The 22,366-nt window shown below is 40.0% G+C and overlaps 1 protein-coding gene across 1 annotated transcript in view; it reads left to right on the top strand.

The window, feature by feature from the left end:
• VIL1 (villin 1) overlaps positions 1-22,366 on the top strand; it is a 397,885-nt gene that overhangs the window by 72,257 nt on the left and 303,262 nt on the right. Inside the window, exon 2 of the mRNA XM_044075234.1 lies at positions 5,028-5,128. Coding sequence (XP_043931169.1) covers positions 5,054-5,128 — 75 coding nt within the window. The 5' untranslated portion in view covers positions 5,028-5,053. The remainder of the gene's footprint in view (positions 1-5,027; positions 5,129-22,366) is intronic.

Genomic DNA, 22,366 nt, shown 5'->3' on the forward strand with positions numbered 1-22,366 from the left:
ACTAGAAACCTGATATTGTTGTTGTCCAAGAAACTAAGGTGCTGAAGATGAACAGAAGGTGTGTAGGGAACTTTTGGGCCTCCTAAATTATTCCCAGCTTATCATCTAACACAGGTAAGAGAGTAGCTATTTTCATTAGAAGACAGCTTTACTTGGAGTTGGTAGATCACAGGCATGAAAACAGAGGATAGGTGGGTCTTAGTTAAGCAATACTGTCAGTTAATTATTGTGTGTTATCAATGGATCCAGTTATGATGCCCCTGTGTTTTTTTACGCATTTCTTTGAAGCATTGGACATGTTTAGTAGTAAGAATGTACCAAATTTTTTTTTAAGAATGTACTAGTTTTAATAGGGGATATAAATGTAGTAGTGGACCGTGTAATTGACTATTCTTCACCAACAGCTCAGACATTTTGGGGCACAGAACATCTTGCCAGACAACCTCTTCTTCCACTGGCTTCTGTGATGCATGGAGAGCCCTGCATGGAGCTGATTCAGGTTATATCTATTATATCCCCAGAAATGTGAATCATAATAGGCTTGAATCTGGTTGATCTCTAACTCCATGATAGGGAATGTGGGGGAGGCATATACACATCCATGCACTACAGTGGATCAATTCACCCTTTTATTCATTTCTGGTTGTTTGTGGGAGGCGATCCACCACAGATGGACTGGTGCCTAGTAGATAAGGAATATAGAGAGTTTTTGGAGGTTGGGGAATTTCCCAGTTCATCAGGTGTAATCCCTTGAGGTCAATAACTAGTACCTAGTACAGGTCTTACAAATTAAAGCTAAGGAATAAATTCACGGCAGCCTAAGCCTTGTTTCCTGGGAAGCAGAATAATAATATAAGTGCTGTTTGGATGGAGATGGATGAGACCTTGGTTGAGAGTAAGAGGTCCAAAGTTAAGGATATAATAAAGGTATACAGGTCATGACCTGCCTCATGGGAACAGGAAAAAAATGTGCATACATCTATGCAGTGCTGCCCATTAAAGTATGTTCTGTGGGGAACAAACCTGGGCAACTTTTGGCATATCACTTAAGAAAGAGGCAGACACCACTTTAATTAGGGGGCCTCAGTTATAAACAGGAAGCATTTGCTATGCCCTATGGATGTAAGCAACACTTTGAAAGAGTATTATACCAAACTGTAATGGGATTCTGAGTGGTGTGGATAGTTTTTTGAAAGTTAAACAATTCCTGGAAAAACAGTGACCTACTTAAGGCCTTATGACTCTAATGTATTGTTAGCCCCCCTATCAAATGAAGAAGTAATTGAGGCATTGAGATCCATGCCTAAAGAGAAAGCACCAAGCCCATATGGGCTTTCTGTGGATTGGATAAGGAAATCAGTTCATTTCTCTTAGCTCTTCTAATCACCTTTTCAATGAATGTTCAACACTTGTAAATATACCATCACTGAAGGAACCATGAACTGTAGCACTTCCCAATCTACGTAAGTATCTCAGAGCAGTGGACAGTTACAACCATACAGCCTGCTCAATACTGACATTAATCTTTATGCTAAGATCCTTGTAGCTAGATTTCAGTCAACTACTGATGCAAGCCCATTTTTCACAGACAAGATTTGTCAAGAAGAATTTGTCAAGGAGAAGTCTAGAATTCATTAACTGTGACATTCATAATATACTTTCAGGCCTAGATTAAATCTCTTTTTCCAGCATCTAATTTCTTAATCATTTATTTTGAAATGTTTTGTGATTCTGTCCTGTGAAATAATATGTGGCGATTATTGCAGCATTGAGCTTTCCCCCTGGCTTTGTTCTTGCCACACGGGTCCTGCATGCTTCTTCCATGTCTAATGTACTGGCAAACATCACCCTTTCAGAGGTTTTGTTATATGACAGGGGAACTAAGCAAGGTTTCCTTATGTATTCTTCCCTCTTTAATCTAGATAGTAATCACTGGCCTAGCTGGAAATAACCACCTTGTCCTTTTTCTTGGTGGATGTCCCTTTGGGTGTACTTAGGGCAATAATATTTGCTGATTGTACAATATTTTCAGAAGATCCAACTAAGGATGTTCCCAATATGAGCACCCTTCTTAATGACTTTCAAACCCTCTCAGAACCACCAGTAAACAAGAGTAAATGTGGTCTTTTCAGCCAGTGAACTAGTCACAGACTGCTTAAATAAGTTGGAGAATCCTCCATTCAAGACTTGTAAGGACTCCCCTAGGTACTTGGATATTAACTTGCGTACATCTATGATGCAGTTATAGACAACCTGAAAAGTCTGTGGGAGAGCTGTCTGTGGTGGTTCATGAATGTGGACATTTGATCCTGTCATTGCCAGGTAGAGTGGGTGCAATCCAAAAGCTTTTCAGTCCTACATTTTTTACATACCCCAGCATGTGTCCATGATACATTCAGTGGATAAGTAGGAGTCAGAGGCGAATCAAGCAGTTTGTTTGAGTCAGTCATACACAGAAAATTCACAGGACTGCACTTTACTCCCTAATCAAAGAGGATGCAGTGGGTGCAACAGACCTCTGATGCTATGCAGAGGCTTATACTATGCAGACTTTTCTAATGACAAGGTCCAGTCATCCCTAGTTGTAGCCCTGTCTGCATAGGGAATTATTCAGCAGTGAGTGTTACCCGGTACTCTGCAGGTGTACAAGTGATTTATTTCTTCATTTTAAGCAATATCACTGCATACACACCCATGATGAAACCAAACACTCCTTGTAGAGGGCAACATCATGTAGGTACATCTCTAGGATTACTGTACCTTTGTGTGGCCATCTCAAACAACAGGTAACAGTGGAGTTGTTGGATGAGGGTGCAAAGTCATACATTTGGACATCTTGGTAATTAATGGGAAATGGATATTGGAGACTTTTAAGACAATAAGTAATAGATTTGCCTTACCCCCCTAATGATTTACAGCATTATTTTCAAATTCGCCATGCCAGCTGCATACTCCTACTAAAGGAGATCATTGCTGGCAGCCCACCTTCACTCTTAAGTCTGGCTGGTAAATATGTACTGTCTATGGCAGGGGGACAAACAATGAATGTGTTGACATTGTATGCTGTGCTACATAAAAGACACCATGTGAAGGTAAGACAAACTCTTCATGAGTATGTGACTAGTTTTAATGGGGGAAACACTCTCAATCTGAGTAGGAGGCCAAAGAGTATAAGTGTTGGCACTGAAGGCATCTGAATAGATACTCCTGGCTTAAGGAGCATTAGCTGACGTTAGTTCATGGAAGGTACTGGACTCTGCAAAACAGATGGAATATTGAAATATGCTGACATCCCCTGTGTAGCAGATATTAAGCATAAGTTCTGGAACAGCTTGAAGGTGCATGAGATTTGGTAGGCACCTAGCAAAGTTCTGTACAGGACCTACAGGTTAGATCTTGACTGCTGTCCTGATGTATGGATTTTAGGGGAACTCTCCATTATGCTTTGGGGCTCTAACTGAGCTCAGCAAGCAGCAATGCTTTTGGGGGTAGTAGCTCAACTTAACTTAGCTCTGAGATGGTGAAAAACACCTTCAGGGATAACTATCAAATCTGGGTAGAGATGTACACAATGAAATTCCCCCTTTTTTAATTCCTCCAAATGTTGGGGGATTTTTAATATCGTGACAGGAGTTTGATGATACTGATGTAGTTTCAGTGAATACTGGGGGCATTGCTAACAGGTCTCGCAATACCTTTTGGGGACAACTCTATTACTGGTTAGGTGCCAACATGATTACCTGTCATTAGGCTGTAAAGTTGACATCTCTGGTCCACAGATTATTGACTTGTTTAGGGGATATTTGGAGAGCAGTTATTAGTTACTGTATGTCATCTATTATTTGTCTTTCTTTGAATTGTTCTTAATTTTGACTAATCACTGATTGTCATTGTTACACATGCAGATTTTGTTCTGATAATATTTAACCTTTTTCAATGAATAGTTTTGCATTTAAAAAAAATGATAGCTCATTCATGGGATGATAGAATTAAGAAAGTTATTGCCAGGTCCTGTCAAACTGGACTGATGCCCACAACACAACTACTGTCAAAAGTGCCACCATTAGACCACTAGCTTGGAAAATATCTGGGAATACCTGATTCTCAGTGTTGAACATGGGTATGGCCTCTGGCAATATGGTGGCTTAAAAAATGTATCCAGATTTACATAGCCCTCCATTACATTTCTGCATGTTTAAATAGAAGACTAGAGTATATAAAGCATGTTCATCTATATGATTATGGGCTAAACTACAAGCAAGCAGTGAAGAAGACAGCATGTCTGTGTTGTGTGGTATGTGTTCATGTGACTGTGTCTCTATACATCATAATTTGTATGTCTGTACATATGTATGGCTATGTGTGTTAAAGTACGCATATGCAAGTGTGTGTTCATTTTTGTATGCAGTAGGATTATTGTGTGTGTGTGTGTGTGTGTGTGTATGCGTGTGTGTGTGTGTGTGTGTGTGTGTGTGTGTGTGTGTGTGTGTGTGTGTGTGTGTGTGTGTGTGTGTGTGTGTGTGTGTGAGAGTTCATTAATGCATATGTTTGTGTATATCAGAGACCGCATATATGACTTCATTCACATACATGTGTGTATAGCTTTGAAGGCAGGTCCCAAGAAATGAAGTGATTTGGTTTTGTAAGTTATTGAATGACCAACTAGAAAACTTTCTATTATAAAAAGGTTAAAAAACTACCATGGGAATGTAAGGCTAAGCTTCTTAAGATCCTCACAGATCAGTAGCCTAGTAAGTACTTATTAACGTCTTTTATTTATTTATTTTTTTATTACGTAGGCCAACTGGATACAGTTATTCTTTTTTAGTCTCTCAGTAAGTAAATGGGGACTGAGGGAATTAAACCTTGGACTACAGGAAGAAGTTTGTTAACAGCTCATAGCCTCAATCCTTTGTGCTATCTATTCCAAAGTCATTAAGTAGTTTATGTTTAGTTTTGCTGACTGCTACACACATCATGATATTAATAACCTTGTTTTTTTTTTCTTTCTTTATGTTTAATTACAGGACTTTATCTCTCCAAAGCAGCAAGTATGTCAGAACTCAACTCCAAAGCTGTAAAGCAGCTCGACAAAACCACACCTGGAATCCAAATATGGCGTATAGAGGTGAGCCAGTGAGAGTCTGTATTGTAAGGGGCTGCGAGTAGGTGACTTCCCTATCTATGTGTCTGGCTGGCCTGAAGGATAAGCATGATCTGAATTTTTCCGGCAGATTTTCATCAGTTCTGTTGTTAGAAGTCAACACTAAAGTCACTGCATATATTTGGACTACATGAGGTGAATGTAGGATCAGTGATGTGCCAGACATGTTGGGTACAAGTCATTTTAATATTAGCTTTGATGTGTAGAGGGGTGAAGCCTTGACTGCAGCCCAGATAACCTGAACTAAATAGCTAGCACTGGAAGACACATGCGGGGGAGGGTTGGAGTGAGTTGCTAACACCAACTTACCTATCCTAAGGGAAGAGAGATAGTGGTTCTAGTCAATCAGGCTACCCCAGTGCACATGAAAGACTGCATGTTACCAAGAGATGTAGGATGTAGGGAAATGGTCTTGTGATACCAAGCTAGTTCTGGTAACTTTCATAGTATGCACATATAGAAGGACATAGGATGCACAGAATGCCCTACAGTGCCACAGGTGCTCATGTCAGCCACCAAGGGTGGGACTAGGCAATAGAAACAGCCCTTATTGCTATTGATGACATAAATTACTAACATGGCTGTCAGGATGAAGGTATATCTGACTGACTGTCATCCCCACTGAGCATAGCGCTCAACTCTCCAAATTTTTGCAGAATGTCCAGACTTGTGCCTCATTTTTATGGTCTTTCCCTCATACAATTTGTGGTTTTCTGGCAGATTGTAGAGGACTGAAGTCACTAAATAATGACATACATTTGAGTTTCAGTCTTTGAGTACTTTAAAAAATGCATGCTGACACAAATGCTGTTATTCTAGTAACTTTCTAAGTTTATAAGAGCAATATTTAAAATCTGTCCCCATTTTTATGCCTTTGTCCTCACTGTGATGTTCCCTCCTCTGGGACAGTGATCAAGAAGCCTCAACCCTCACCACTGACACTGGTGGGAAATATTCACTGAGAAAAAAAATAAACACACACAGTATTTTCAGATGCAGCTCTCTGCACCAAGTACAGTTTCCCTTAAGAGCACACAAGGAATGCACACTCCAGTCCTGGGGCTGTTTCCCTCCAGGCCCCAAATAAGACTCCCCGCTGACACAGCTATAGAGTTGAGTCCTTAGCCAAGTATTCCAAGCCAAGTCCTCCACCACCCTCTTTGTGAAATCAGTGCTCTCAGTGTCCCTGTTGAAAGTAATTGACACACACTCTCTTTGAGATTTAATTTTTCACACACGGATACACACACACACACACACACACACACACACACACACACACACACACACACACACACACACACACACACACACACCTCCACCCAGACTATAAGGTAGATACACTGCCACCAGAACAGCCAAAACCAGCTACTTTAAGGCTCTTACCAGGATACCCAATTACTCTCAGTAAAATTAATACTTATACAAATACTAATGTTAACCAAGCAGCAAGATTTTCAGAAATGTGGAAACACAGTGCCACTAAATAAATGCAAGTGCTCTCAAAAGTTAAATATTTTTCTAAGGGACCAGCCACAATGAAAAGTACAGATATATTTAATAATAAACAATAAAAAACAAAAAAATGCAAATACTGAATATCTATTTGCACTAAACACTAGAGTTTCAATTCACAGGAAATATAAAAAGCAACACAGATGGAAAGACTCAGACAGATACAGGAAAACAATATTTAGCTAATCTAACTGACTGAAGAATTACTATTCCCTAGTTACTTACTGAAGCAAGGCAAGATGAAGTTAGATGAGTGTCTCTTGTCAGGTCTAATAACAAAGTGTATCCATCACATCTCCCACTAGTATTCAAATACAGTTTCAGTGCTGGCTACTGAATGACATCATATCTGGTCACCTGACTCTCTGGTTCCCACACTACCCCCTCATTAGCAATTGAGCCAAGATTTGCCACAGATGTGTCACAATACACACATAGAACTTTAGCTAAGTTTATTACAGCATCTGGAAATTGTAAAATAATTCCAAACACTTCCACCCTTCCTGCAGAAAGGCTTTTCACACACATTGCATCTCTGGCTGCATTCAGACCTGTGAGATAAAATCTTTATAGCCTAAACCAAATTATTTAATGTCAGTCTATTTTCTTACAGTTAGCTGGGCTGAGCTTAACACCTTCCCTTCCAGCATCCTCTGTTAAAATATATACATTTAATTAGTTACAACAATGCAGTCTGACATATATCTATGTTTCTTTTCTGTCCAGCAGGACCCACTGTTGATACATTTTTAACACAAGCAACTTTACAAATACATTTAACACAAGTATCTGTGCAAATCAGTTTGATATTCAAATGGAATATAATTCTTTATAAAGCTCCAGCTAACTAGGTTGGCATATGTTACACATGCACTGCCCTATTCCCCCTAGCACAGCTGGCACTACCTCACATTATCACATCTCTCCCCACTTTGAAGACTCAAGCTAGTTTTTCAAGTGACTCTGGAGAAATGTTGCTTGAGAGAAATGAACCAGTCTGGGAATAGATTAACCCATATCGTGTCTTGACAGCCCATCTGCACTGGCATTGTTGACCCCACTACAGTGCTGCACCAGGTGGGTGCACTCAGATTTCCCAGTGAACATATCCCCAAACTCCTGTAACACTACTCAGATTTATTGAACCTGGGTAGGGGATAGCCACTGGGACATTGCTAACCTTTCAACTGAGGTGTCAATTCAAGCCTCACTGAGGAGATCAGTCACCAAATCCCATTCAGATTCCTCCTACCACCCACTGCAAATACACAGCACAAAGGTCTCCCTATCATGATAATGTCATGTTAAAATGGTATAATTTGTGCCCATGCCTCCTGCCTAGCAGTTTTACCATGTAGTTAACATCACTGGCCTTCCTCACCATGTTGAAGAGTCCTTCTCAAGCTGCCTACAGTTTATTTTTTCTGACAGGCATATGCACCATAACCTGCTGTCCCACAGCATACTTTTGGGCTCAAGCATTCCTGTCATCCCAGACCTTTTTCTGCTGCTGGACTCCTGCCAGGTTCTCCTAGACCAAGCCTATGAGCTCCCTAACCTTTATCCTGAGGTTTAGGACATATGCAATAACAGATTCCTTGTGGGATTCACACTCACCCTCCCAGTCATCAAGAATCAAATCTAAAGACTCCCTCACCCTATGCCCATACAGCAGCTCAAAAGGTGAAAAGCTTGTGGATTCCTGGGGTACTTCTCTGTATGCAAACAGCAGATGGGGCAAATATTTGTCCCACTCTCTCAAACCGGTCTGCAAATGCCCTTAGCGTGGTCTTTAGTGTAGACTTTATTTCTTCAGCTCATTAGTCTGGCAGTGGTAGGGGGTGGTCTTTAGGTGTTTCACCCTACAGCGCTCCCACAGACACACCAGCAGGTCTGAAATGAAATTGGCACCTCTGTCAGTCATTATTTCTCTCAGGAAACTTACCCTGATGAAAATATCTAACAAAGCAATTGCAACCTTCTCTGCCTTGATGGAGGACAGAGCCACTGCCACTAGGATATATTTCTACTCTGTGGAACTTGAGGTACACAGAGGTCCCACAATATCCATAACTGCCCTCTGAAATGACTCCTTAATCACAGCCAAAGGCATCAAAGGAGCTTTGCCCTTATCTCCTGCCTTGCCTACTTTCTGGCACTACTCACAATACCCCGTTACATCCCTTGCAATCCCAGGCCAATAAAGGTTCTGCATAATATGTCTCTTTGTATGCTTTATGCCCATATGACCTGCAAAAGGAATGTTGTGGGCTATAGCTAGAAGTGCCAGATGGTAGGCTCTGGGCACTTACAACTGCAATGTTACCTCACCCTCTAGCCCTCCCTCAGGGGTCTACTCTCTATACAGTAACCCTTTGTTCTAGTATACAGACTCCCTTTTTCCTTGAGAATCAGGTGCCTCCTTAGCTACCTTCCTCAAGCCTCATATCATAGAGTCTGAGAGCTGGGCCTGTCTCAAATCTACTTTTGTAACCCTTCCCAGCTCACCTTCCATAGGAAATCTGGTATCTTCTAACAGCAGTGCCTCACTGTCAGCCTGAGTACTACCACCCAACTCTGCCCTTACAGTCACCCTGTCCAAGGGAACATCAGTACCTATCAGCAGCTGTGGCTCACCTTCAGGCTCACTGCTACAGGATAATGCCCCCCTGAAATAGCCACATCACCAGCCCTGGCTTCAGGTGTTGGATCTGTCTCGGTCTTCCCCAGGCTACCAGACCCACGTGCCTGTGTCCAAGCCTGACTGTATGTAACTGCATGTACACAAGGTTCTGCATTATCAAAATCATTTTTTATCAAGACATCTGCAGGGATATCCTCAAACACACCTACTTGTTTGCTTCCTTTTCCACCCTCCCAGTCAAGTTGAACCCTAGCCAAAGGATTTGTAATGGGGTCCCTCCTAAAGCTCTGACTGGAGTAGACTGTCCAAGCAAGTACTGCTTTTTTTAACCACTGCAGGCTTCACAATGGTTATGTCAGAGGCTGTGTCTCATTTGGTAGTGGCCTGTTTTCCATCCACCAAAATAGGATATAAACTCTGGTGATAGTCTGGCACCCCTGTTGTCTCCAGATAACTCACCGCTGGTATGCTTTTACTCCCACTTGCTGGCTGTCCCACCTTTTGTTCCCCATCTTGACTCAGTGGACATCTGTATGCTACATGGCCTCTTTGGTTACATTTAAAACAACTAAACCTTGTACCTGAACTAGTGACTTCCCCTATTAATGGTGGACTTTGTTGGAATGGTTTAGGCTGCCCACCATGGGTTCCCTTATATCCATGTGGAGGACTGAGCATCCCCTTCTTGTGCAGTGGTGCTCTGCTTGCCAAGTTGAGATCCCTTTTTCTCCCCAGATCATCTGCAGAGTTACACTCCGAGTCTCCCAACCAGATTCTTATGTCCTCAGGCAAAGTGCTAAGGGCTTGTTAACTCACCAAAAGGTCTGCCAGCCTTTCGAAAGTGGTGACCTGACACCCACTCATCCACCCACTTATGAAAATAAGTGCTTAGCTCACCAATATAATCACATACACTTTCATCTGCCTTATGTCTATGCTCACAAAACATTTTTTCTGTAAGCTTCAGGTGTTAACTTAATACATTCTAGTAAACATTGTTTAACCTTGTCATAATTTAAACAATCAGTATCAGACAATTTAGAAACAGCAGTTACAGCTTTACCGTGGAGTAAGGGGAGGTCAGGAACCATACACAGAACCTTTGGTCAGCATCATATTGTCTACATACTCTTTCAAATATATGAATAAAACTATCAAAATGATCACCCTTTTTATACTGTGGAAGACATTTACTGACCTGTGTTGCTTCTGGTATTCAGTTATTCCCTTCCCTATTGCTTCCATGTTCCAGTCAAAGAGTTAGCATGTATCCCTTATGTTGACTCTGTTTCTCATTTTCTTCAGCCTCTAAACACCACAGTCTCTTATTTTCTTCAGCCTCCAAACACCACAGGCTCTCATTTTCTTCAACCTCCAAATGTCACAGTCTCTCTGCCAATTCTAATTCCATTGGTTTTGCATCCAGTTCAAGTCTCTTTAACTCCAGATGGGGATTTAAATCCTGTGTGGAAAAGCTGAAATGTCCCGTTTCTGAGGGCTGCATATCCCCATCACCAGACTGATTGTCTTCCTGGTTGCTGGTCTGTGCTGCAGCTTTGACTAAAGCCAAAATCATTTCCTCTTTAGTTAAGCTGGCATGCACCAGTCCTTTGAATTTGCATACCTTAGCCAACTGGATCACTGTCAGCTTGCCATAATCCTCTGCTGACATTTTTGCTTGCTTTCCCTGACTAAACTAAACTAACAGAAATAAATAAAACTGTTGTGAAAAATAAACCTCTGTATGTTTACCTTGTGGCTGCCAAGAGCATACACGCCTTTAGTGACAATTGCTTACAGGTTACAGAATTTCAATTAATATCCCACCACTGCCACCAATATGTGACTTACCTCCTCTGGGCCAGTGATCAGGGAGCCTCAATCCTCATCACCATACCTCTCAACTGTACAGATGTTTGCAGAATGTCCAAAGTATTGCCTCATATTTTGGTCCATTTTTCATAAAATTGTGTTTTTCTGGCAAATTAGTGGCAAATCATTAAAGATTAAGGTTAAAAAGTAATGACAGACTTTTGAGTTTCAGACTTCATATCCTTCAGAAAATTCATGCTAATGCAAAACATGTTATTCTATCAACTTTCTAAGTTTGTAATAGCAATATTTAAAAATAGTACCTATTTTTGTGCCTTTGTCCCACTTTTATGTATGGCTTTGTCCAGAGTTCTTGTTCTAAAAGGTCAACATGTATGCTCACCACTGAAACCGGTGGGGATCTTTCACTGAGAAAAAAATAGACACAGACAGTATTTTCAGATGCAGATCTCTGCACCAAGTACAATTTCTTACTTGCAGAAAAAATGTAATACAAACCTCACACTAAGTAAAGATTCATGCCAACATTCTGTAGACAAAAGGGAATGCATCCTTTAGATAACAACAAATACAATAATTGCTGTCACAAAAAAAAATCAGATTTCATGGGACCAGATATCGTACCTGGTGGTTTCCTACACAGAAGCAAAGAAAACCCTATCTAGCCCTCATTTCAATCATGTGAAACAAAATATTAGTATGCAGAGAATACCAGATAAAGCCTAAGGGTAGGTATTGGCAAAATTTAGTTGCCTTGTAACTCCTATGATACTATGAACCCACATAACCTCCATAAGCCTTCCTTTACATATCAAGCAGAGTACTTCCCCTAACAACTTTTAAAACCAGCCTGAATGACTGGATGAGTGACCACTGATTTTTACCAGGAGTATGTGGAGAACGTATACTTAATGGGAAACATTTTAGTCAGTTTTCCAGCAGTCCTGGTGATGTGGAAGAGTTTGTCCATGCTCTCCCTATGATGGCATACTGTAGTATTATCAGTCACAAAAAGGGAGGTCACATCAGAGCCAAAAAGTTTTAGACACATCAGCTTGTCCAGTATTCTATGTGAATCCAAGGAGATTATACAGCAAAACATATCTAAGTTCATAAAGGCTTTCTACAAAAATGCACACCTAGTACAGCAGTAATGACCTTGCTTTTAATGTCAGGTAACATATCATCATGAGTCTTCCCAAAAAGGCCAAAAACTTTGACTGCAAAATAACTAGTTAAGCCATAAAATGGTCCAGTTGTTAAACAGCTACAGACATTTTCAGGCAGCAATTTAAATTTTCATTAATGTCTACCTACCAAATTCAGAAATATATGTTTTGTATCCTAATCCTAAAGTACATCTCTACTCGCATTAATGCATGATTGTATCAGTTTATACTTCACTTATCTAACCCATTATTGAGTACATTGGCACTTCATGTAGCCTCTAAGCAAGCCAGCTGAAATAATTTAAAAAAGGCATAGTGATTTCTTACTAGAAAAAAAACATAGCAGTGGAAAATTTAGACTATTGGAAATGCTTCAGGAACTGCTGTCATATTCTGTTTTTATAAGTTATTTACATGTGGCATCTGCCTGATATATAAAGTCTGATATGGTCCAGATCAGGAAAACTTATAAACCTAACACTAATAAAAATATGAATAATAAAATAAAAGTGACAGGTGCATTATGTAATGCTTTCCAAGATAATGAAATATATTCATCCATATAAAAACAAGTCACTTGTTGAATTCAATAAGGAATAATTTTGATACATGTATGGCAAATAGAAAATATCAACACAGGGTTAAGGCAATCAAACTTCTTGACGGTCGGTAGATTGTTAGCTTGACAACAGTAAGTAAGAATGTATGAACATACCACCCAGACTAGAGAATGAAGTATATTTTATTATTTGTTCCAAGTTACATAGCCTCCCTTAATGACATCATGACTATTACTCTGCTAACCACATAATCAGTCTGCTGTATGTTCCAGAAGATATCTTTTTATGTTTGCCCATGCTGAAGTTTTGAGCTCACTGAATGATATTGTAGCTACAGAGAGATGTACAGCTGTGAATAGTGACTGCAGATAGGAATATTGGTTTAAACTGAATGTACCAGCTCTACAAGTGTGGGGAGTGGTGTAGGTAATGGTCTCCTTCCAGCATTGGTTTACATATATGTTTGTCCCAGGTTTTCAGATATCATGAAGATAGACTAAAAGCTAATGTCTACATCGTGATATGGAAGCCTATTTAACACCTCCTAGCATCAGAAGCTTATTTTGTCTTGAACTGTAAAGGAATGACTATCCATTAGTCTAAGTAATGTTCTGTTAATGATGCAAATATTTCTAGGTCTTTTACATAAATGGTGGAGACCTAGTCAGAAATTCTCTCGCAAGTATTTATCCACTAAAGTAGTTTATTTGAAAGGGGAAATTCTGCTTCATATTTTGACTGACATTGAAAACTGAGGACACACTTGACTGAGTTTTGACTGTATTCATATAAAAACAAAAATCCTTTACTAGCTTCTAAACATTTATCCAGAAGCACTGTGTTCTCCATGGTTAACAAAACCTTATTTCCATAGACTGTAACCATGTGAATAACTTCAGCTACAAACTAGCCTTTGAGAAATGGAGATTTGTAAGGGTCTGTCATAAGAAGACGTAATACAGAATAGTATCATCTACCCCTTTGTTATGCTGAAAGGCTGAAATGGACCACCATTTACTTACACTATCCCCAACTCCTAAGCTGAGTTTATGTATTTGTTGCATCATGCAGTCAAGAAGCCATGTGATTTAAGTAATCAACAAAATAAGCCCTCTCTGTTTTGTCAATCAACTATTTGTCTCCAGATAAATCATCACCAAGACAGTCTATTTTGCAAGCCAACTCTCATACACACTGCCCTCTGACAGGCAAATCCTGTTTCACAAATAGCTCTGCAATCAATAATCTCAATTTGTATGGCAACACTGAGGCCTTTATTTCATAAGAAGAATTAGCCACAGCAACCCTCCATAGAAATCAATGTATTTGCTAGACATTCCTTGCTATGCACTGATGCTATAGATATATATACCTGTGAGTGCACTAAACTAAGCATTGTTAAATAAGTTCACCTTGGTTCCTGATTATTCTCATAGGTTTATAGGTAGGTACTAGGCTATCGGCCCTAGGGCCTATACAAGCCTAGCCAAAAAGGTACCCTGGCTTTTGCCACCCTAGAAAATTATTTTCCTGTGCCCCTGTCGAGCAGAGCTACAGAGGTGATCCCTGGTGTGAATTTCCTATTTCCCATCCGATCATCAAGATTTTTCTTGAAGGGTGCTAATAAGGAGCTCTGTTTGATAAAGAAAGGTAGTTTGTTCCAGAGTATGGGAAGTCTCTGGGACAGGAATCTATCCCTCCAGCATGTTCTGTTTATCGTGGTGACAAGGTTTAGGTCCCTAGAGCATGTAGCTCGGAGGGTTTGTGATTTCTTTAATTGGAGCATGTCCAACAATTCTGGGTTTGACATAGCTTTGTATGTTAGGCAGAGATTGCCTCTGAGTAGGTGATATGCGACAGAGTAAAGTTGGAGTTTTTTGAGACGGTCTGCATAGGGCATCTGTTTGAGGCCAGTAATCCTTTTTGTGAGGTATTTCTGCGGCCTTTCCAGTTGTTGTAGATGTCTTGTGAGGTACATACCAAAAGGGGCATTGTACTCTATAATGAGTCTAATGAGTGATGAGTAGAGGGGAACAATGACCTCTTTTTTCCTGGATGAGAAACTTTTTGTGATGAGGTGTGTCACATAGAAGGATTATCTGACTACTGTGGCGATGTGATTATCAAAGGATAGACTACTTTCCACCTGTGTCCCAAGGTCTCTTATCACACTTTCAGTGTTAAGTAGATTACCACCTATGTGGTAGCTCATGGGTACAGAGTTTTTACCAAAGGGGATGACAATGCACCTTTTGGCATTGAGCTTGAGGCCATGGCTTTGACACCAGGTATCTGTCTCAGTGAGGCCCTTTTGTAGGATGTCCACATCATTAGGAGTTTCAATTATGGCTCCTATTTTGCAGTCATCTGCAAACTTCATTAGCCAAAGACCCACTGTGTTAGCCTGTACTTCAGAAAAGTAGATACCAAACAGGAGAGGACCCAGGACTGAACCCTGTGGTACTCCACTTGTCACTGGTCTGAAGTCGGATTTGGAGTCTGCTACTTTCACAGTGTGAGTTCTGTCAGTGAGCCAGTTGGCAACCCATCTTGTGACAAAGGGATTTATACCTAGTTTAGTGAGTTTATCTATAATTCCAGAGTGGGTGACGGTGTCAAAAGCCTTGGCAAGATCTAGATAGACTTTGTAAACCACCTTACCCTCGTCTATGACTTTGGTGACTGCTTCAGAGAAGTCAGTCAGGTATAGGAGACGTAATCTGCCTTTTACAAACCCAAACTGGGTGACATCCAGAGTTTGGAGATTACCAATGTCTTTGTTTATAATTTCCATGATGATACATTCCATGGCCTTGCAGACCAGGCTCATTAGGCGAATGGGGCGATAGTTCCCGAGGTCCGTGGTGGCTCCCCCTTTCTGGAGTGGGATAATTGTCGCTGTGCACCATTCAGTGGGTAGAAAGCCTGAGGTGAGGCTATGATTGAACATGGTGTTTAGGTAGGGTGCCAGTTCATTCTGTAGTTCATGTAGAACACAGCCTGGGATGTTGTTCTCAGACAATTTCCATGATATATTTTGGTGAGAAACCATCAAAGCCTGGTTTCTTGTCTGCCTTCAGTTCCTTTATGACTAGCTCTATGCTCTTTATTATAACATAAGTAATTAGACATCCATATTTCATTTTTTGTAAGCTTGGAAGTTATAGACCTGGAAAAACATGAATTATGACTAGTTAGGTGGAGAAAGAGTTATTCCCAACATATATATTACACAAAGCCTGCAGGCTGTGTATACACTGAACAAGAAGTGGTCCTCCTTGTTTCCTTACATTTACGGTCAGCCTTCAAGCTGTCTAAGCACCTGAACAGCCAGCAGCATTAAACCTAAAGCCATTTTTGGGGTATATTTTGCTTTTAGTTTTTTTATATGAAGTGATTTAAATTCAGGAACTATACGTGAAGCAACTAAAGCAAGCATACCTCTCAACTATACATATTTTCACTGAATATCATAATTTTTGCCTTATATTTTTGGTCTGTTCCTCATAAAAAATTAGGTTTTCTGGCAAATTATTGAGTACTGAAATCAGAAAATAATGACAGACATTTCAGTTTTGGATTTCATACCCTTCAGAAAAATTCATACTAATGCAAAGTCTGTCATTCTGTCATCTTTCTAAGTTTATAATAGCAATATTTAAAACTTCCCCCTATGTTTTGGGGCATTTCTCCACTCTTTATTTATGGCTTTGTGCCAAGAGTTTGAGAGGTATGGAAGCAAGTCTGAAGAGATTCTCAAGTCAAGTTCTTCTACAAGCTTCTTCTCTCTTTAAATGTTAGGTAGCAATAGCCTCACACTTAACTGACTGATTTTTCCCCCTATAATGACTTTAAATGCATCCCATTTAACAGAAGTAAATTGGGGATCTGGTGCCTATCACCCTGGGTCAACTTCTTACCCAGATGTACAAAACAATAAACCCTATGCCTTCTACCCTTACCCCTCAATCAACTGAATCTCCAATAAGAACTAGATATCTTGTTTTATATTTTTGTTGAAAATCTGTTAAAAATCACCAGAGGTTCTATGTGATTCTCTGCAGCTTACGAGCCATAACAGGTTACTAAGGGCACAGTAGGATCAAGAATCTGAAGAAGCAGTCTTAACCCATTCATCCATTTTATAAACTGCTTATCAATGTGAAGGTCATGATGGCAACAAGTTGAGCAGAGCAAACCAGATTTCCATATCCAGATCCTCAAGAATCATGTATAGGTCCACTTAGGGGAGACTCCAAAGCATCATTAGACCAGCATGACTTTTGCCTGCCTGAGGGCCTATTCTTGGTAAGCCATCCCTGGTACATCTCCCAAGGGAAATGCCTAGGGAAATCCTTACCAAGTACATAATGATATTGACTGTCTCCTCTCAATCTGGAGGACCAGTGATCCTTCTTGGCTGCCAAAGTCTAAGATGGAACTTAATTTCCACCAGTTATATCCATGACCTCATGTTTTCAGTCAGTACCCTAGCTTCATGACCAGAAGTGTGGATAAGGGCATAGAGTGAGTAATAAACTCACAGGTTCACCACAGGACTCATTTCCCATAGACTGGCACACTATGGTAAAATGCCTGCAGTGCTGCTGCAGCTGAATTCATCCACTGGTCAATCTCCTGCTTGCTCTGCCTTCACTTATGAACAACTCCCCAACTACTTATTTATATCCCCAATGTTTCTCTAGGCTCAACCTAGTGATGCATCCAGGAAGTATAACATTGTCTGTTCATACCTACATTAAAAGTTCCAGAACTATTACTACATACAAGTTATTAAAATATTTTCATATTAAAGCTTATATGACATGTAGCACAACTGCACCAATACATGACTTCTGAGTAGTGCAGCTAAGGAGATACTAAAAGTTCTTTATATACTATTTATGCACTGATCTCATCCATAATAATGTCCAAGGGCATGACCAATATATTACCAAACAATTCTAGTGGCACTATTACTCCATGTACCCTATTGTTGTCCCTAGTATTCCTAAAAAATTTGTATTTCCTAAAATCACCTTGGAACAAGTCTAAGAATTCCTGTTAAGAGCTAAAAAATACCTGCATGGGACCGGACACCAGACGAGATTGCAGTCTCATCATCGCCAGGTATGCACTATCCAAGCTTATGATTAAACCGATCAGCATCAGCCTTTCCACAGAGTTTGTGCCCGAGGCTTGGAGAATAGTCAGTGTTAATCTCCTACTCAAGAATGACCTCTCTATATACATAGCCAGGTAATTAGAGGTCCATTAGCCTCATCAGCCTTATATGCAAAGTCATGGGAGATATAGCAGAACTCACTTATGCAGAAATGGCAAATTAATTGAGATAGACCAGAAATATGTAATTTGGTTTTGTGAACAGTGGGTCATGTCTACTGAACCTAATAAGCTTCTGTGTAAAGGTTACAGAAGTTGCAAATAGTGGTCACTCCATGCACAAAGCTTATTTCAATCTAGCCAGTGACTGGTATCGCCAAAACATTACATAAACTTATTGCAAACCCCACAATGTCCATTTTGTGAGGGGCGCAGGAATTCAAAATGGACCTGGCTTTGCTCCTGAGGTGAGGAGTGCCAGTTATATTGAAGAAAAGACTTAGAGTTGCGGGAAAAGAGAGAAAGAGATCAATGAACAGGACCAGAAGCTAGATGAGCCAGCTATGCTTCTGAATATACTCTTCTTATCAGCCCTTCATCAAAATAATGCTCACTATGGCATGTACAAATCCAAGCATATTACTCAGCTAGAGAGGACTGAAAGATTTCTAATCAAGAAAATAAAGTTTCTTAAATCTTTCAATTATCCTAATACATAAGCACAACTCTGTTTATACTCGGTAGCCTACAGGCTGCTTTGAGATGACCTTTGTCTCACTTTTCAAGCCATGAAAGACTCAGTCTTATTTGACCTCCTATTTCTTCGCAAAGCCATTGACTCTACAAACACCCATGCTTTGGACCTAAACGTACAACAATGAATAGAAAGGCTTATTGGAGAGCTGGATCTTAACTCAACATGTTCTCACTCTCAGAATACGTTACCATTACAGTCAAATAAAGTGTTACTATGACTACCTTTAAGGCTAGTCTTGATAATTGGATAGGTAGACACAAATTTTCAAAATGGATATCATGTGCATCCCTACTTGATTTGAAAGGCAAACATTATTAAGCACTTGAAAAGGTTGGCAAGAATTTTTAACTGTGTCTACTTAAAGGTATACATGGCTATGTATCTTATACTCCCCATAATTAGTTGCCCTACAATGTTCCTACGTTATAGAGTCATAGTTTTTAAATTTCTCTAAATATTTCAACAACCAAGTAATAAAGACAGAACTGCTTTTCACTCCTATAAAAGTTCACTGCTGAAAGAACGCAATACTGCTGACAGAATGTATGTAGCTTGAGGGATTACTAAAACATTGTATTTTGTTTACAAATTATTACGAACATAGTATTTACTATATTATTGTGATTTACAAAATCCAGCTTAAGACCTAGAATCTACAATTGTGACCATTGTAAAGATTAATTTCTGCTGAAAAGTATGCAATTCACATTTCTTTAGTAACCCTTATGTATGCAGAAATTTGACCATTTGTTTGAACTGAGAGGATACAACTTTGACTTTGACAAAAAAAGTTTAAGATGCAAGCATTGGAAGCTAGAGTGCATACTTCCAGAGCTCCACTGGGGGAATGACTTTGTCACATGATGTACCTGCTCTCCCTTCAACTGAAGAGAACAATCTGCTCTTTGCTGAGAGAGAGAACCATGACCTGGCTCCCAATTAATATGTCAGCACTTGAAATGCCAAGTGCCAAAAAGCTGGAAAAATAAAGATCGACAACAAAAGAGAAGAGCAAATCTTGAAAAATTCCTCTTCTTCTTTATATTTCCTTTTGTGGTGGGGGGTCAAGCCCCCTGCACCCCCCCCCATATTGGGGGCAAGCCCTCTACACCCTCAAACATATATATACCAACTCCAAGGTCGCCATACCTTGGAGAAAAAGGAATATTATGAAAAATGGTATTTCAGACTTAGTATATGTAAGGCCATTTTTTCAGCCATTCAGTCTCCATATTTCAGGACTCGATCTAGTAGTTCCCAACATTTCAAATGGTGACCCCATGACCTCATATGTAGAAACTCTATTATTCCATCTGCATCACAGAGAACCACTGCAATGCAGATTACAAAAAAATAGCCACTTGAGGCAAGAGGGCAACATCATCTGCAAACAGCAGAGATGCATCCTATATGTTCTCAAAGTGAATGCTGTCCAAACTTTGACTGCTCCTTCATATCCTATGCAAGAAGCTCTTGAACAAGTTGGGGTACAAGGCATATCCTCACCTTGAACATGCCTGATTTAATTCTGAGAATGCAGACATAGCTCTCACTCCACAGATACAGGGACTAAATAGCACATAACATTAGCCCTAGAGCCCCACATTGTTGCTGCGCCTCCAACAAGACATTCCAGGGTGCCCTATTATATGTCTTTTCCAGATCTACAGAAAGAAAAAAAACTTACTAAATGTGCTAGTGGGAGGTCTCCAGACTCAATCAATAGGAACTGACAGACCAGAAAAACTGCAGCTATGGGAGTTGCTGAACCAAAGGCCTGGATGTACAAGGTGTTTGGTAAGGCAACAGGGAATGACTTACAGATGGTGTCAGAGTTATTCTGGTAAATCATCTAGTGGCTCAGGAGATGTGAGTGGACCAATGCCCAGAAGGTGGAGAAATGCTGACATTAACTCCTCAGAAGTGGAAAGAACATACTGTAGAGCTTCAAAATCCAGTGGGCATAACCTCCCATGAGGGGAAGTAAAAGAAGTAACTGAAGAAAACAGATCCATTTCTGTAGATGAGTTGACTGGGGTGATTAAACAGCTCTGTAGTGCCAAGTCCACAGAGCAGAATGAGATGTGGATGTAAATCCTGAAAGCAGTAGATGTCACTGGAGTGTTGTGTTTAATGCAGCTGTTCACTATTGCATGGAATGCAGGGAAAGCAGCTCTTGGCTTAACAAACTGAGTTGATGGCTGCCATTTTTAAATCAAGGAGAGGAGCATGTGCTCCACTTCTACAGGGATCACAGTCCTCTGTCTCCCTGAAAAGGCCTATCATAGAATGCTGAAAAGGTGATTCCTTTCAATGTTCAAAAGTCAAACCTCTGACTCAGGAGCCGATTCAGTCCTAGCTACAGAACAGTGAATCAGCTGTGTGCCTTTGCACAGATATTGCAGGAATCATGGAGTTTAGTAAATTCTGTTTTGCTGGCCTGGAGATGGTATATGACAAGAGTACTCTGGAATGCCTTTTAGAGAAGTACTTTGAGTTTTAGTGTTATCCTTCGTACAGTATTCATGATGAAAAAGAAATTTAATCTGAGTGCAGTGACCAGTTCAGCAGGTCTAAATGACTATTAGTCAAGAAGCAAGTGTAACATCATAGATACCTATAGCCTTCTGGGAAATCCTACAAAGCCTCTGTTTTATGTAATTCACCCAACTATTTATTCAAATGCACTAAGCAAATTAGACACAAAACAATGTCAGAATCAGATTAGCTTGGTAACATTCAAAGAATTTAAGACTCCTTATGCCAGTTTATTTCACAGAATATAAAAGAATACTTCTTTAATTACCTTCAGTTAGGTAATTTCAAAAATGTAAAATAAACACACCTTATTCTGATGCAATCTTCACTGGCTGAGACATCCAGTATACAAAGCCGAACCACACAAAACAGTTCCCTGTTTCAGATACAGCAGTTAAACTTTAAGACATCTTTCATAATCTGATAAATTTTGATAACCAGCCACTGTGTATAATCCCACCCTTTCACCTTGAGGGTCTGGCTAGGTTTCTGGACTACTCAATTACCTCTTACTTATTCAGGTTTAACCCTTTCATGTGCAGCTCCCAGCTCAGTCAGTTCATCAGCTTCATTCTCCTATTGTTTATTTCATAAAGTTAATTCATTTATTTTTATCTGCTGTGGGTTCTTTCACTCTGTTATTCTTGCTGGTGACCCATTCACTGCACTAATGCTTCTCTCAGCCCTGCATCCTTTAACCCTGCTTGTGGCTCTATGACCCCTTACACCTTGATGAACTTCCCTGACCCAGTTATCCTCTGGTGCTCATTCATTCTATTAATGCTGCTGTCAGCCGTTGGGTCTCTTAACCCAGTATGGGGCTCTCTAACTGCTAAACTCCTGCAATGGGGCCTCTGATTTCAATAATTTTTCTAAAGCACAGTTAACAAGAGAGATACTACATTTACTAAGGTGATTCTCCACTACTAATAACTATTATCTTCTTCAACTGCTAATTTACAGGCAATCCTTAACAGTACAGTTCACATCATAATCAATTACTTTTAACAAATAGTGCAGACAGTATACTATAAAACTAACTAACCGTTATACATAAAATTA

This window comes from Protopterus annectens, chromosome 6.part0 (assembly GCF_019279795.1).
Source record: "Protopterus annectens isolate FY-2018-M chromosome 6.part0, PAN1.0, whole genome shotgun sequence".
Classification (NCBI taxonomy): Eukaryota; Metazoa; Chordata; order Ceratodontiformes; family Protopteridae; genus Protopterus; species Protopterus annectens.